At 39.0% G+C, this 14,359-nt stretch overlaps 1 protein-coding gene across 1 annotated transcript; it reads left to right on the top strand.

The window, feature by feature from the left end:
• The first annotated feature begins 1,042 nt into the window (after positions 1 to 1,042).
• Positions 1,043 to 13,412, top strand: gipc3 (GIPC PDZ domain containing family, member 3). Its single transcript, XM_012872564.3, has 6 exons — positions 1,043 to 1,412; positions 5,317 to 5,502; positions 5,726 to 5,906; positions 10,343 to 10,452; positions 11,045 to 11,123; positions 12,173 to 13,412. Exons 1-6 carry the CDS (start codon positions 1,125 to 1,127, stop codon positions 12,322 to 12,324), a joined length of 996 nt encoding a protein of 331 aa, XP_012728018.2. The 5' UTR covers positions 1,043 to 1,124; the 3' UTR covers positions 12,325 to 13,412.
• Positions 13,413 to 14,359: the final 947 nt, after the last annotated feature.

Below are 14,359 nucleotides of genomic sequence, written 5' to 3'. Positions count from 1 at the left end.
ACACCTCACGGCAATGCACAGTTGAATAAGTCATTACCAATAAGAGTGAATAACTTAACAAAAAAACGATTGAATCTCGTTGTAGACAGGACCTCATAACTCATTAAACTCATAGCAAATCAGGTTACCAAACAGAAAACGGGTCATGGTATGTGTGCACCCATGAAGAGATCATCTGATGAGGCTGTTAAATGCGGATGACATAGTCATCACAGTCAGCTGACACTAGAATCTGGAATTTTTGGGGGAATTTTTCCGATTCGAAAGGCAGAAGATTTTCACAATTTGATGCAGCTCTGAATCACATGAAGGGGCAAACGACGATGGGACAACACCACGATAGAGTGAAAGGAAAACTCAAACCCTCTCTGTGGCTTTTCGTGACGACCTCAGAGAGACAAACTAGCATCGTTTCTATTCACCATACGGAAATTCCCTTCTCTGGGCTGTCATCGCTCAAAAACCCGACAGCTTAAAAACAAAAAAATTACAAATGAGAAACAAACATGTGTCTTTCTGCCTCAGCTCACTTTTTGGTGTCCGTGGATCTGGTAAAAAAAATAAAGAAAATTAAATAAAAAGGTCAGTGGAACACCAAGAATTTGCCCCGGCAACAACCTCCTCCATTCTGTTAGACCAGTGGGCAGGAACACCTCACTGCCTGCCCAGATATCATCTTACCAGGAACACTGGGGCATTGTCTGCGTTGCCCAGTGTGGGAGTCATTTTACTCATAAGCTGGACATTTTCATACTTCAGAACACAGATGACATGTTAAGGGGCACGTCTGTGTCATTTTATGCATCTTTGATTAGTGATCCAAGTGTCTCTTTTTTGAAAAGCACCTTATAAGATGTGTTTTATCGCTGCTTTCTATGTGTGGGAGCTCAAATACGCTCAGGCGTAACACAGACAATCCTAAACTCATGGGGTGTAGGGTTTCCGCCAGGCAGGGCCTTGCTGTCCTCTCTCAGATACTGTTACCAGGTTACTCTCATCACTAATTTATCTGCTTTCCTCATCGCCATTGCCTTGGTGGCGTTTGAGCAGCTAAGCGTGGGCAAGCAAGGTATTTGTCACAGCTGCTAACCAGCGGGGTGGATTAAGCCCATGAGCCGGGGCCCATGCAGAACGGGGAGGTTATGAGCCCGCATGACTCCAAGGCATCGGGGCACGAGACCATGGAGGACCACAAGGCCCCTTGTCAGAATCAGGGATGCGCGGAGCCCACAGCTCCTCTGCTTCCTCCGCCGTCGCCGCCGCCAGCAGGGCCGCCGGAGTACCCGAGACCCAGGCTCGTCTTCCACACCCAGCTGGCTCACGGGAGCCCGACAGGGCGCATTCACGGATTCACCAATGTCAAGGAACTGTATGCCAAGATAGCGGAGGTGTTCAACATCTCTCCATCAGAGGTAAAGGACGTTTCTAGTTCAACTAAAATAAGTCTTAGAAAACTATACAGTCTGGTTGCTGTCTCACGTTTCTGCTCTATCTGGCCAGTTGTAAAAAGGTGTTAGGTTTCCATTACAGGTTTTTTTTCCATGATGTAGTCTTATTGATCCTTTGTGCTCACCGTTGCCCAACTTTGGACTCGTTGGCGAGGATCAATAGTGGAAAGAAATAACTAGATAATGTTTCGTAATCAGCAAGCACTCACACAGTTATGACAAAAAGGTACCTGTCTGACTTGATACCAGAACAAAACCAGGTCATGGTTCCCGTGGTCTAATATAAATTAGACTGCTGGAAGTGATATCAAATGTTTAAATACTCCATGCTGTACACTACATACTCTTAATCTGTAAGGAGCACCTTTTATAAATTAAACATTTGTGGTGGCCTCAGGTGCTGTTCATTCCCTGGTGATCATGATGACCAAGGAACACACCAGGCAGGTCAGGCATAAGGTTGTGGAGGAACTTACATGAGAGCTAGGTTATTAAACCACAGTCCAAGCTTTGAACACCTCACAGAGCACTGTTCAATCCGTCTTTGGACAGCGGAAAGAGCAAAGCATGTTTGCAAACTTAGGAAGACATGGCTGTTCACCTCTGACCATGGTAACTCTGGAGGAGCTGCAGAGATCCCCAGTTCAGGAAGGTGATTCATTTAAAACATCAACTACTAACTGTGCACTCCACAAGTTTGACCTCTAAAAGAGGTAACAATCAAACTTTTGCTGAGAAAAAGATGGAGGAAGTATTTTAGGTTTGTCAAAAGTCATATAGAGGACATAGAAAACATTGTTGTGAAGATGCTCTCATCAGATTAGACCACAACTGAACTCTTGGTGTGTGGTAAGATACCATCTTTAGACAACATCCTGAACACACCATTTCAGCTACAGAAATGTGGCATCATAGTGTTTACTACAATTAATGCTAGTCAGAGTTAATGGGAAGATTGAGTGAAATGCAGGGAAGTCCTAAAATAAAACCTGCTAGATAATGCAAATAGACTTGAGACAAATGTTGACTCTTCAGCAGAACAGCTGAACATACAGCCAGAGCTACTTCTCAGTAGTTTGGAGCAAACTTATGCCGAGGTTGGATGAGCCCCACGAAAGCCTAGACCTAAACTCAATTAAGAAACTGTGGCAAGACTTGAAAACTGATCTCTCCAATTTCACTAAACTTGATCCATTTTGCAATGGAATAAAAAACAACAACGTTTCATGACCAAAGCTGGCAGAGATACAAGAAAATCCTGTAACCTTTTCCTTGCACCTCACAACCATGTGCTACGTTGTGTTGGTCTTTCACATAGAATTAATTGTGTTTTTATAGCATGATAAGATGCAAAAAAAATAAAAATAAATTTAAGTCGACATACATTTGCAAGGCGCTGCACGTAGAAAGAGCTGCTCTGGGGTGTCAGGTGACAACGATCGACAGAGTCTTTGAGACAGGATTCGCTCAGCTTCAATATTAAGGCCAGACCTGAACACTGCAGCCTGACTCTGTTATCATTGATTAACATAATTAAAAACATCCACATGAATATAATTACTTTTTACATGTCTCAGACAGACATTTTGCAATATACTGCAATAAATGCCAAGCAGCGCCACAAACAGAAGCCCAGGGACAGAAGTACAACAAAGAATCACATTCAAAGGAGAACATAAGTGCTGTTACAAGCAATAATTGATGCTTAATAGTTGATATTGGTGTTGCTACTTATCTGAATTCATGAATAAGCCATATTCACATACTCCATAATAAGATCCTTTCAGACCGACACCGGCTTTATATTGAACACTTATCAGTTGTGAAGGCCACCGTGAAGGCTTTTGCTATCTTAAAACTCAGTGGCCATAAAAAAACAGCAGCTTATATTGCGAAACATTCACCAACAGCCTCAGTTTCTATATTAGTATTCCTTGTTTGCCTTTGGTGCAAAAAGTACAGCCAATATTAAATGAAAAGAAATGAAAGTAAGATTATTTTTTTAAATCTCAAAGGATTTTTATTTTTGTGCTTTGGGACCAATTTGAGTAAACTCTTGAATGTAATAATTTGACATTCCTCATTAAACCAACAGTATCCGGCTGCTATTGTTTTTGTTTGATTAAACCTTTAATGAATAAAATTCATTTTGTCTTCATAGCAAAAAATACATAAATAAATAAAAATCTTGGATTAGGGTCACATATCAAGTAACATTTCTGCAGAATCTTAAGCCGCATGTAGACCTGGAGATAAAAGACTCTCCACCGTAGATGTGAGGCAAGCCACACAACCGCTTCCTTAACCTGCAATGGACTGAAGAGTAGCAGCATGTCCTGAACAGGCGGATTTGACGGACAGCCTTGGACTCCTGCCCCACTGTCTTACATGCAAAGAAAAATCTTGTGATCGGGAACTGCAAGATAACACGTTGCTCAGTTATCTCGATTTTTCCTCATGGGCTTTCAAACAAAACTTGACCTTGAAGTTGGAGGCTGATATAATTTGTGTTGTGTGTCAGTTCTAAGCTGGAAATAGGAATAAAAGGGGGTCCACATCTTTGGAGGGGACACATCCTGACATGAGAGTGCAACAAGTTATGAGACCGAACGTGAAAACGTTGCTGGTTCAGAACCTCCTCGCTATTTTCACCAGCTGTAAGACATAAATCCACATCCCGATAAATAGAAATGTGATCAAGTTTGGTTAACCGATTCAGTTCAAAAAGTGAGATTCATACTTTATGTATATTCGAATAGGGATTTATGTAAAGTTCTTATTGTTCTAAATGTTAGTTATAATCAATATAGTTAAATGGAAACCAAATATTCAGTTTCTGTTACATATGATCAATATTTTCTTTTTATTATACCTATCTAATTTATTTATTTATTGTCATCATAGCATGGTATTTATTTTATCTTAAATAGCACTGTGATTTGATGTTTCCAAATGCATTGTTAACAATATTTTGGCCTACTGAAAAGAAAGCATGCCTACTTTACAGTATCTACACTCAATGGGGGCTTCTTTTGCATGAATTGCTGCTTTTTTTCTTTCACTAAACTTTTCATTCCTATGTTCAGATACAGCACTCTGTAAACAGCCAGCATCTTCAGCAATGATCTTTTGGGACATGTCGTCAGTCAGCCACTGTCTGCTGGGCAACTATCAACTCAGCTGTCTTCCACATGATTATGTGAACCATAACATGGCAAAAATGTATAATATCTGGACTACTAATCTATTTCATTAGTTTTATCTAATAATATATTTTTATGTGTAGCTGAATTTTAGGGTTTCATCTGTTGAATTGCTGAAATAAGTTAAGTGAATAATTATCTAACTCACTGAATGCACATATAGACAACAGAAGCAGGTGCGATTGTGCCTCAGTAAGTATTAAGTGTAAGAATAATAATACTTTGCAATCTTCATTTATTTATTTTTTTTTACTGATACACATGTTTTCATGCTCTGTGACGTATTATTTATTGCACTGACCTTGTAATATTAGAAAATCCCTTCTCATTTCAAATCACTTTTCGCTGCTGCCCTCTGCTGTTCAATTTCTATATAGCACTTCAAAAGAAAATCAAACGAGCTGCATCTGCTCTGGGTGTAAAATCGGAACATTTTCTCCTTTCACAGACAGCTAATCGCCTCTGAAAAGCCCACTGTTACTAATAAATATATTTTTTATCTTGCCCTTTTACGGTATTATAAATTGAAAATAAACATACTTGATGAGTCAAGTGGAGTATGCAGTGATGCCCAATCTGTGAGAAAACAAGTTTTTTTGTACTTTACGCTGAATTCAGGGAACCTACAGAAAACAATTTGTTATTTGTCCCTTTCCTGCCCTCAGATCCTTTTCTGTACCTTAAACTCTCATAAAGTGGACATGCAGAAACTGCTGGGAGGACAAATTGGACTGGAGGACTTCATCTTTGCTCACGTCAGAGGGGAGACAAAAGAAGTGGAGGTGACGAAGACCGAGGATGCGTTGGGTCTCACCATAACAGATAATGGAGCTGGCTATGCTTTCATCAAGGTGAATGGGAGCAAAAATAAGCAAAGGACAGAAAGCTTGAGCTTTCCTTTGGCTGCTTGCAAAAGAGTTAAATAACTTAAGTCTCTACTGGACCAGCTTAACCTTTTAGTACAGTAAAAGTAATAACAAAGGAAAAAAAAACTTCTTGTATCTTTCACATTTTCTTGAACATGCAAATGAAAATTGCCACTTGGATTAATATGGATGTAACCCCCCCCCCCAGAGAATAAAAGAAGGCAGCACCATTGACCGACTGAAGGCAGTATGCGTCGGTGACCACATTGAAGCCATTAATGACCAGAGCATCGTGGGATGTCGACACTATGAGGTCGCCAAGATGCTAAAGGAGCAACCGAGAGGCCATCCTTTCACCCTTCGCCTTGTGGAGCCCAAGAAAGCCTTTGGTGAGTTAAAAACATAATTACTGAACGGACTGTCAGTCTGAAGCAAATACCAGTGGTAGATTAGTTGAAAATGGCGACTCTGTCCACCAAAGCTATTATATACCATTGAACTTTGCAAATATTTGGACAGAACGCAAAATTCTTCGGATAAATTTAGCCTGGATTGAATGAGAAAACCCAGCAGGAATCAGAGTGCTGGGAACAGGAAGCCATCCTAGTCTTTATCAGCCAAGTAGGAGGAGAGCTGCTGGAGGTGCATCTATGAAACTTCTATATCAGTTTCTATGAACTGACTGAACTTGGGATATTTTTATAAATGGCTAGTTCCACAAAATATTCCTCTGAAGCGAATGTTCCGGGATGACTCGATTATCTAATGATTTCAAATAACAATTTAATAAATCAGTATGAAAGAAAGTAGAATTCCAGCAACATGAAAAAAGGTAATAGGCTTTTAAAATCCTATTACATTTCATTTCATTCTAAACCTTTGAATTTGTTGTTGCGGATGTTGCGATTTAGCCTTCCAGCTAAAGTAGAGAACTTAACTAGTACCAAGTATCATTTACATGGGAAATACTTTTCAATGTTTACATTCGCATCATGTCTCTCACTGTTTAGGTTAACGTTCAGCCACTGAAGCACACACGCATGGTGAAACAGACAAACAGAATGCAAAGTACTTCCTATAAATCTTGATTATGGCCTTGAGAAGTCAGGGATTGGGAAATGATAAATATTTGAGCCAAACGATCTTGCTGGTTGTGGAATACAGCTTAAAAGCAAATTTTATCCCCCCCCCCCCACCCCAGCAATTCATCCACCGGGAATGTGTACGCATCAGAATTTCTTTCCACGTCTAATGTGGTTTATATCCTGTGCAATTCAACTGAAAAATAAGCAAAGCCGTTAAAGGGGTTTCATGAACTGGTTGCCTAAAGTGTGCGCTATAAAGTAAACTACCACTTTGTTGAAAAACCTTTTGATTCAGAACTCTTAAATACGTAAACGTTAAGAAATTCCTACAAGGAAAGCTATAGTTGTTCAGACTGAATATGATTTATAAGGTTTGAGTCCAAAAAGGTTGAATGTAGAAATTGAGTCAACAAAGTGGTCCAACACATTTCCATCCAGGTTATTATTGTTTTATACTTAAATTTTTTCCCCTTATAGAGTTATTTTCAGACGAATAACACTTTTGAAATTATCTGTAATAGTTTCCCTCTTTTTTTCCAATTTTAACATTTTAACAAGCTTGTGTACATGTTTGAGATCCCCTGTATAGGCCTGGCACGGTTACTGCTCTCTAATATTTTGAGTCGTTCTTAGTTCGGTTGAAGGTAGATGTTTCTAGACATGTTTATGCGCTAACGTTTTGAAGAAGATAAATATAATTTCAGAATTGTTTACCTTCAAAGGCGTAATGACTTTGACGTTGCTGCGTAGCTAACGATAAAGAAATTGTGGTTTGCCTGTGTAAAAAAAACAAACAAAATTAAACTTGGAAGTGGAAGTGCCCTGGTGACCACATCTTCCCGAATGCGACGCTGGAAATAGCCCACCTGCCAGAAGATTAATAAGGGCTTAATGTGTTTCGTGTTCACAACACTCAAGGCAATGAGAAGTTTCCTTTTCTGAGAGGGAGTCTTCTTGAATCCGTTGTTTATCAGACAGGAAGCTAACCCACAATGTACACTCTGACTTCCTGTCACTGATCTGAATCTTTGGTCGTCTCTCAGTTAAGTGAAACTTCAGTCTGCCTCCAAATTCATTGTTTCTCAAAGTACCTATGAACAGTAAACAGGAAGGACCGTGAGTCTGCTGAATGAAAAAAAAAAAAAAAAAAGCGGCAGACTAAATGTTCAAGCAAGTGGAGACAATTTCCTCACCTTAACAAGGAAGTATTAACAAACAAATGCCTAATTCCAAGCAGCTACTTTCCGATCCTTTTCAGAATATACAGAGCCACAGTTTACATTCTGTACAAAAGGGACTAATTTGGGAAGTATATTTTTGATGATACCATTTATGGCAACTGATTCTGTCTTCTTTAGTTCACCAGGGATTCTTGTTTTCCTCAAAGGTCCACAAGGGAGAGTAAGATTAAAGATTGCGTGACAACTGTACACACCGCTATCCTAAAATATTCAAAGTCTGCTCCTGTCCTGCCCTGCCATGCAGGCTAACATACGTTTTTTTTTAATCTTCACTCACAGGAGGTGAAGTGTCGCGGCGCAGTGTGATCTGGTCACTTCACAACCTCACCCAATCAACGTACGCATACGCCCATCAATTTCTGGTTTTAGGCCTCATTAAGCATATCACATGCTTAATGAGGCCTAAAACCAGAAAAACCCCGAGGCTCTCGAGGGCATGGTGCCTAATCTTAATATGATGGTTTAGATTTAATGCAGAAAATGACTTAAGGTGGAATGCTGAAGCTCTCGGGAGAAAGCTGAACGTGAGAAGCCTCAGCTCTCCCACATGCACAAGAGTAAACAAGGCTAACTTTTTTTTTTTTTTTTTTTTTTACTTTTTTTTTTTTTAACTGTGTCATTAGCTTCTGGCCTCCTCGATATTTATTTATTTTGTTAAACTATCTGACCTGATATGTTTATTTGCGATTCAGAGATCACAAAGAAACAGAGATTCACTGAACATATGAAGAAAAATCTTATCATGACAACATGAAAAAGTCAAGTTTTTAATTGTTGCAGGAGCTGCTGGATATTACAATCATGAAAATGCAGTCATATTCAATGAATTAGAATATTTGTTTCGTCGCAGCTTGTTTGTCAGATTGAACGTACCCTATGAACCATCCGTTAAGCCGGTTTTTAATATAATTGTCATGAAGCTCCCATTTCTGTATTAGACAACTGATTTTTTTTTAACACAGTAAATATGTTGAATAATTGCATCCCATTCGTTATATTTTTTTGTATTGATTTAAATGTACAGACAAAACAGTCACTTGTTTAACCTATCAACAAGGTACTTTAGTCAGATGAGGTTAAAATGTAACTTTGCTGAGTCATAAACAGCATATGTCATTTCTAGTTGAGCAAAGCTGGTAGAGACATACATTAAATCGGAACGCTGTATTCACATTCATGCCACAGTTTTCCAAGTTTATGCCTAAAACATTTTTTTTTAAACCATGCAGGGTTTACCTCACACTAAGTGAACACACATTGCATAAAAATAATCACAGAGAAACCGTTGTTTACTACCCTGTAATTTTGTTATTTACAAGGAGTTTTCTCTTATAGCTAATGTAAACGTAAATAATACAAATTAGAGTATTATGTCAGACCAATAAAACATATTTTTATACATAAATGTGGGCTTAATGAAAAGTATGTTTAATACCTGCTTAAAGGTTGTTATTTTCAAAAGGTACTCATAATCTGCCAAATGAGCCTTACCATAACCTTGTCTTATACCGTTTCATGGCGAGCAGAATGGTGCCCATGGCTGCTGTAGTTATACCAAATTTATTTGCTTTACCAATGGAGGCTTTACTTCTATAAATCTTCCCTCAACTGCAAATCCTTGATGGTTTGTTTTATTGCTTTGAACAGGGGTATATATGGGGGGATAACAAGGACAGAGCAAGAGAAAAGAGAAAGGACAGAGACACAATGAAGACATTTAGACTAAAATGACAAAACCCAACAACCAGCTGCTGTGAAAAAAAATCTTTCTACGACCGCCATAGAAAAACAACCAGCAACGAAACAAAACTAGTAGTAAAAAAGAAACAAAAAAAAGAAAAAACAGATGGCAACAACAGCAGCAGCAAAAATATAGAACAAAACTGTTGAAACTACAGGGGAACACAGCCACTGTAGTGTATAAGTGTGTCTGAACACGCTAAATATTTGGCATAGGCCTTACAGGAACTGTCCTCAGTGATGGGTGAATATGTCTGTATTCTCAGTGACACGTCTCTACAACATAATGGTTTAGCTACAACACACAGGAGAGAGAACTACATGTTTGCTCTGGTGCCCTTGGTTAACTTTATTTTAGAAACACGTTGGTACTCCTAACCTGCTGGTATAAAGTCATCATGTTAACAGCCTTCAACTGATGACGGAAGACTCGTTCTATCTGCACGAAAACAAAACCGATGAAACAAGATGGTGGCCATTCAAACACGGGAGTGCGAAATATGGCATCCAGCTCTGCTCTCACAACTGTTTCCTCTCTATAAACACAAAGCATAGAAACCAAAATGGAGAGAAAACTATCCGCTAGGTCAGTTTCGTGGGAAATTAACAGCAAATGTATTTTTAGAGTTCCGTGACACATGAAGATAACCAAGTATGAAGGACACGGTGGATGACTGTACTGATAAGAAAATTTTCATGCAAACGTAAAAAGCAGAAATAATACTATACTGATGACAGTCTCCATGTTTATGTGATTAGACATGATTGGAATGAGGACTAAAGCGCCAAAGTCCAATGAGGGCAAGCTAGTGAACGGAAGAGAGACTCTCCGGCTTCGCTCCAAGGGCGCCGCTACAGTTCAGGAAGTGGTGAGTTTCACATGAACTGTCGGAGGATGACTGCTGGGACATCCTTATGTGGTCAGAAAGCTCCTCATGCACCTCCACTAGCACACATCCAAATAGCAGTAGACATTTTTTTTTTTTAATTCTGGTCCTTTACTTCTTCTCTTTGAGTGTGTTTCTGCGTGTGCTTGTTTATGTTAGAAGTTGGAACAGTAGCACGCCGACCTGACTATGAACTTGACACTTCCAAGTGATCATGAGTAATGTTACCAGAAACAGTTCTTCATCACAGAAGTACAACAGCTCTGCATCATCTTGAGCTGTTTTTGTAGCCCTGAATATAATATTGCTTTATAGAAGCTTGAAAAATATCATCAGTTTTTATCATGGGGCCTATTAGACTTGTTCTCTGTGCATTATTTTACTACTGCCTCCATATATTTATGCTCACAGTGCTGTCCTGTGTAATGGTGGACATAACTGACCGTACATTAAGTCAAACAGAGCTAAAAATCCCATGTTTTGGCAGGTCATTGTACGGCAGACCGTTCTTTGAAGCTGTTTTCATCATATTTCAGCAGATGCCTCTGTGTTTATCTGTCCGCTTTCCCTGCAGAATGAGTTTGAGGAACAGGCCACAAGGAAAGTGGATGATCTGTTGGAGAGCTATATGGGAATCAGAGACCTGGAGCTGGGTAAGGCGACACAGACGGCGCTCGTGCCTCTTCGTGTAAACTTGTTCCTCATGTTGACATTTACAGCCTTGGAAGTGAACCAGTTCAGAAGAGGGTCTAAAATATAAACCAAGGAATCTTGGTATGCGCGTTTATTCCAATGTGCTTCTCCAAGTTTTGTGCAATGCTTTTAGAAGAAGTGGGATCACAAATCCTATTCATAAATCAGCGTGCCTCACGGGAGCAGTTAGATTTCTTTGCAATAGTATCTTAGTCATTTAATTTATAGTGTTGGAACTGAATTCGACATATTCTAGCAGCTTTTAACAAAGAAAACGATTGGGGCGGTTCTACAGACATAAAGGTACGACAAGTTGAAGCACAAACAGTAAAGCTTCTTTGTGCCAAGTTTTTGTCTTGATTTTGTGCCACCAGTAACTAGTAATTAAAGTCTGCGAAATCTCCATAATTAGGGAGTTCGCAAAACTTTATCCTCAAAAGATGCCAGAAACTGACAACCAGAGATCCAAAAGTTTCTGGCACAACTTCACCAACTTGCAAGGAGCACGAAGAGGGTCAGCAAACTGGTAAGGTGAAAACTTCAGCAACTCTTAAAGTATTCAGAACAAACTTTGATGACAGACCAACACATTTTGGCTCGTGGCCTTCCTCGGGGTCCCCAAGAAGAAGGCCACAGGCCGAAGCCTGTTGGTCTGGTTATAAAGATTTCTCCAAATACTTCAAGTGTTGCTGAAGCTTAGAAGCTGACGACCTGCAAGTTGTCACTGACCTGAGAGTTTGCAACTTCCCATACTGCCAGTCCTTGCTTCCATTTGTTCTTCCTCCTTCTGCCTCTCGTGATGTCATAAATCCAAACGGACATGAAGCAGAAATAGAAGTTATTTTTCTTCCAAGCCCTTCTTAAATACATCGCATTTTGTCAAATCATGCAGTAGAAATCCATTGTTCATCGCCCAGCTGGGTTCCTTGTCGTCCATATTCATTTGTTAGAGAACCAGATATGCCCCCACTGGATGGTGTCTCTAACCTCTGATGACTTTTCTCTGCAGCGACCACCATAGTGGAAGCAGGCAAGGACAAGAAGAACCCTGACGACTTTGCTGAGGCCCTGGATTCCGTTCTGGGAGATTTTGCTTTTCCTGATGTGTTTTTGTTTGATGTTTGGGGAGCTATTGGAGACGTTAAAAATGGCAGAATTTAGTCATTAACATAGCTGAGGGTATTATGTCTGTAAATTCCCGTTATACAAAAAGCAACAGCAAATGCAGTTGTTTTGATGTTAGCCCTTGGTTTGTCTTGTTGTCACTCTCTTACATTATAACAACAAGGACATCCATTTTCTTTTCCACCATCTTCCTTTGGACTTTTGAACGTGCCCCTAATGGATCCTCATATTAATGACAATAAACACAAATTACGGACAACTCCGGAGAACTTTTAAATTCCCCTGTACTTTTTCTTTGTATTAAGATCAAAGCTTCCAAAATGTCCAAGGCCCTACACACATAGACCATATTGTAAATACGCTTTCAACGAGACTAATATAAAGACAGTGAACATTTGGTAACCACCTGGGAATCTAACAATTTAAATAAGCACCAGGAAACTAATATTTGCCAGATGAAAACCTGCGGGGCACAACAAGAGGCAAATGTTATTGGGTAACTTCAAAGGTAGGCACTGATGTGTTTGAGGTCAGTCAACAAAGAATACACATTTGCCCTTTCCCCGATGAGGAGGGATCATTAATGTGCCTGGTTGTGTAATCCTGCATGTAAAAAAAAAAAAAAAAAACATACCTGATGTGGGTTGTTTTCAGGCTGGGTTCTTGGGTTCCTTCAAGGACAATATTATAGCGTGGGTTGGGCAGCTGTCTTCTATCTAAAGAGTGGTTCTGCATTTGTCGATGTTGAACTTTTTTCAACACATATGCTTGCCGGACTAAAAGAAGAGCTACACAATAAAATGATTGCATCTGAGAATGATTTTCTTTTTCGCAAAAATACATGGTAGACAACTTTGGACATAATTAAACCAGTCCTGTGGAGTGTGACTAAGAAGATCTTGAAAATAAAGTATCTGCTCAGACGTTAATCCAACACATCATGGGAAAAATATAATACCAAGGGGCAAATGCCCAGCTAAATGACCCAGCTCTGCAAAACAGATTATCCGTCATGATCGGCCAAACAGGAACTCCAGCATTTACTTCCCATGGCAAAATTAGATCAAAGGGGTATGTGCATCCATTTAATCTCGAGTGTATGGAAAAAAAGTCTTGCATTTACTTTTGCACGGCCTGAAAAATGAAGACCCTCATGCCTACTGCTATTAAAAAAGCATATATTCACAACGGCTTCTTAAATCATACTATTTATGTGTCTTTCAAAGACAGACTACAAATATGCCACTCTAGACTGCTGCACACAACTTTATACTGTATCACGGTTCCCATCTTTGCTTACTTCAGTTCCTACTGATTAGATGGAACCATCAGAGAAAGAACATGTAATCCGGGGAGCATAACGATCTAATGAACTGTTTGGTGATAACAGATGGTTGTAAAGTTGACAACACCCAGGGCAATATGTCAGCTTTTAAATAATATCAAATATAGTATCACGAACCTTGAAAACTTAAAATATTCACAGTTACACCAAGTTTAGTTTTTATACACTTTTAATATACTTATCAAAATCTTCTAGCTAAAAGGACAAATTACCTATTATCTTTCTAATATTAATACAACTTTTATCAGACCCTGTTTTGTTGCTCCAAACTATAGTAATCTGTTAATGAGAGCATTTTATAGTTTGCATTTATTTTTTTCACCTAACAATGCATTGCCCATCTTTGAAACAAAAAAAGTTACTAAGGTCATAAATGCATGTGATAGTCAAGAAAATCCTAAACCAAATTCTAAATTCACAATATACAATTTTAAAATGTATTTTTATTTCTATATGCATCGTTACAGCTGTAAAACGTACTTGCTAAAGTCTTTTTATATACCAAAAACACTAAATATTAACTATTTTCCAACAACACCTACACTGTAAAATTGAGCCTAGTAGTCTTGTTTGTGGCTTTTTAAAGAATCTCAGCTTAAGTATTTTATTACTCAGTAAAGGAAAGCTCACAATGGGCTTGAAACCATGCAATGCGTAATATGAAATGTATTTTATTTTCAGGCCAAACAGTTTGACCTACAACAGTGTTTAACATAAAGTTGAATG

This window comes from Fundulus heteroclitus, chromosome 9, assembly GCF_011125445.2.
Source record: "Fundulus heteroclitus isolate FHET01 chromosome 9, MU-UCD_Fhet_4.1, whole genome shotgun sequence".
Taxonomy (NCBI): domain Eukaryota; kingdom Metazoa; phylum Chordata; class Actinopteri; order Cyprinodontiformes; family Fundulidae; genus Fundulus; species Fundulus heteroclitus.
The sequence above is the reverse complement of the archived record's forward strand: the minus strand, read 5'-3'. Positions and strand labels throughout refer to the sequence as shown.

Coding starts and splice junctions, on each gene's coding strand:
- gipc3 (XM_012872564.3), top strand. CDS start 1,125: ATGCAGAACGGGGAGGTTATGAGCCCGCATGACTCCAAGGCATCGGGG. Junction 1,413..5,316: donor TCAACATCTCTCCATCAGAG/GTAAAGGACGTT, acceptor TCCTGCCCTCAG/ATCCTTTTCTGTACCTTAAA. Junction 5,907..10,342: donor GGAGCCCAAGAAAGCCTTTG/GTGAGTTAAAAA, acceptor TTATGTGATTAG/ACATGATTGGAATGAGGACT.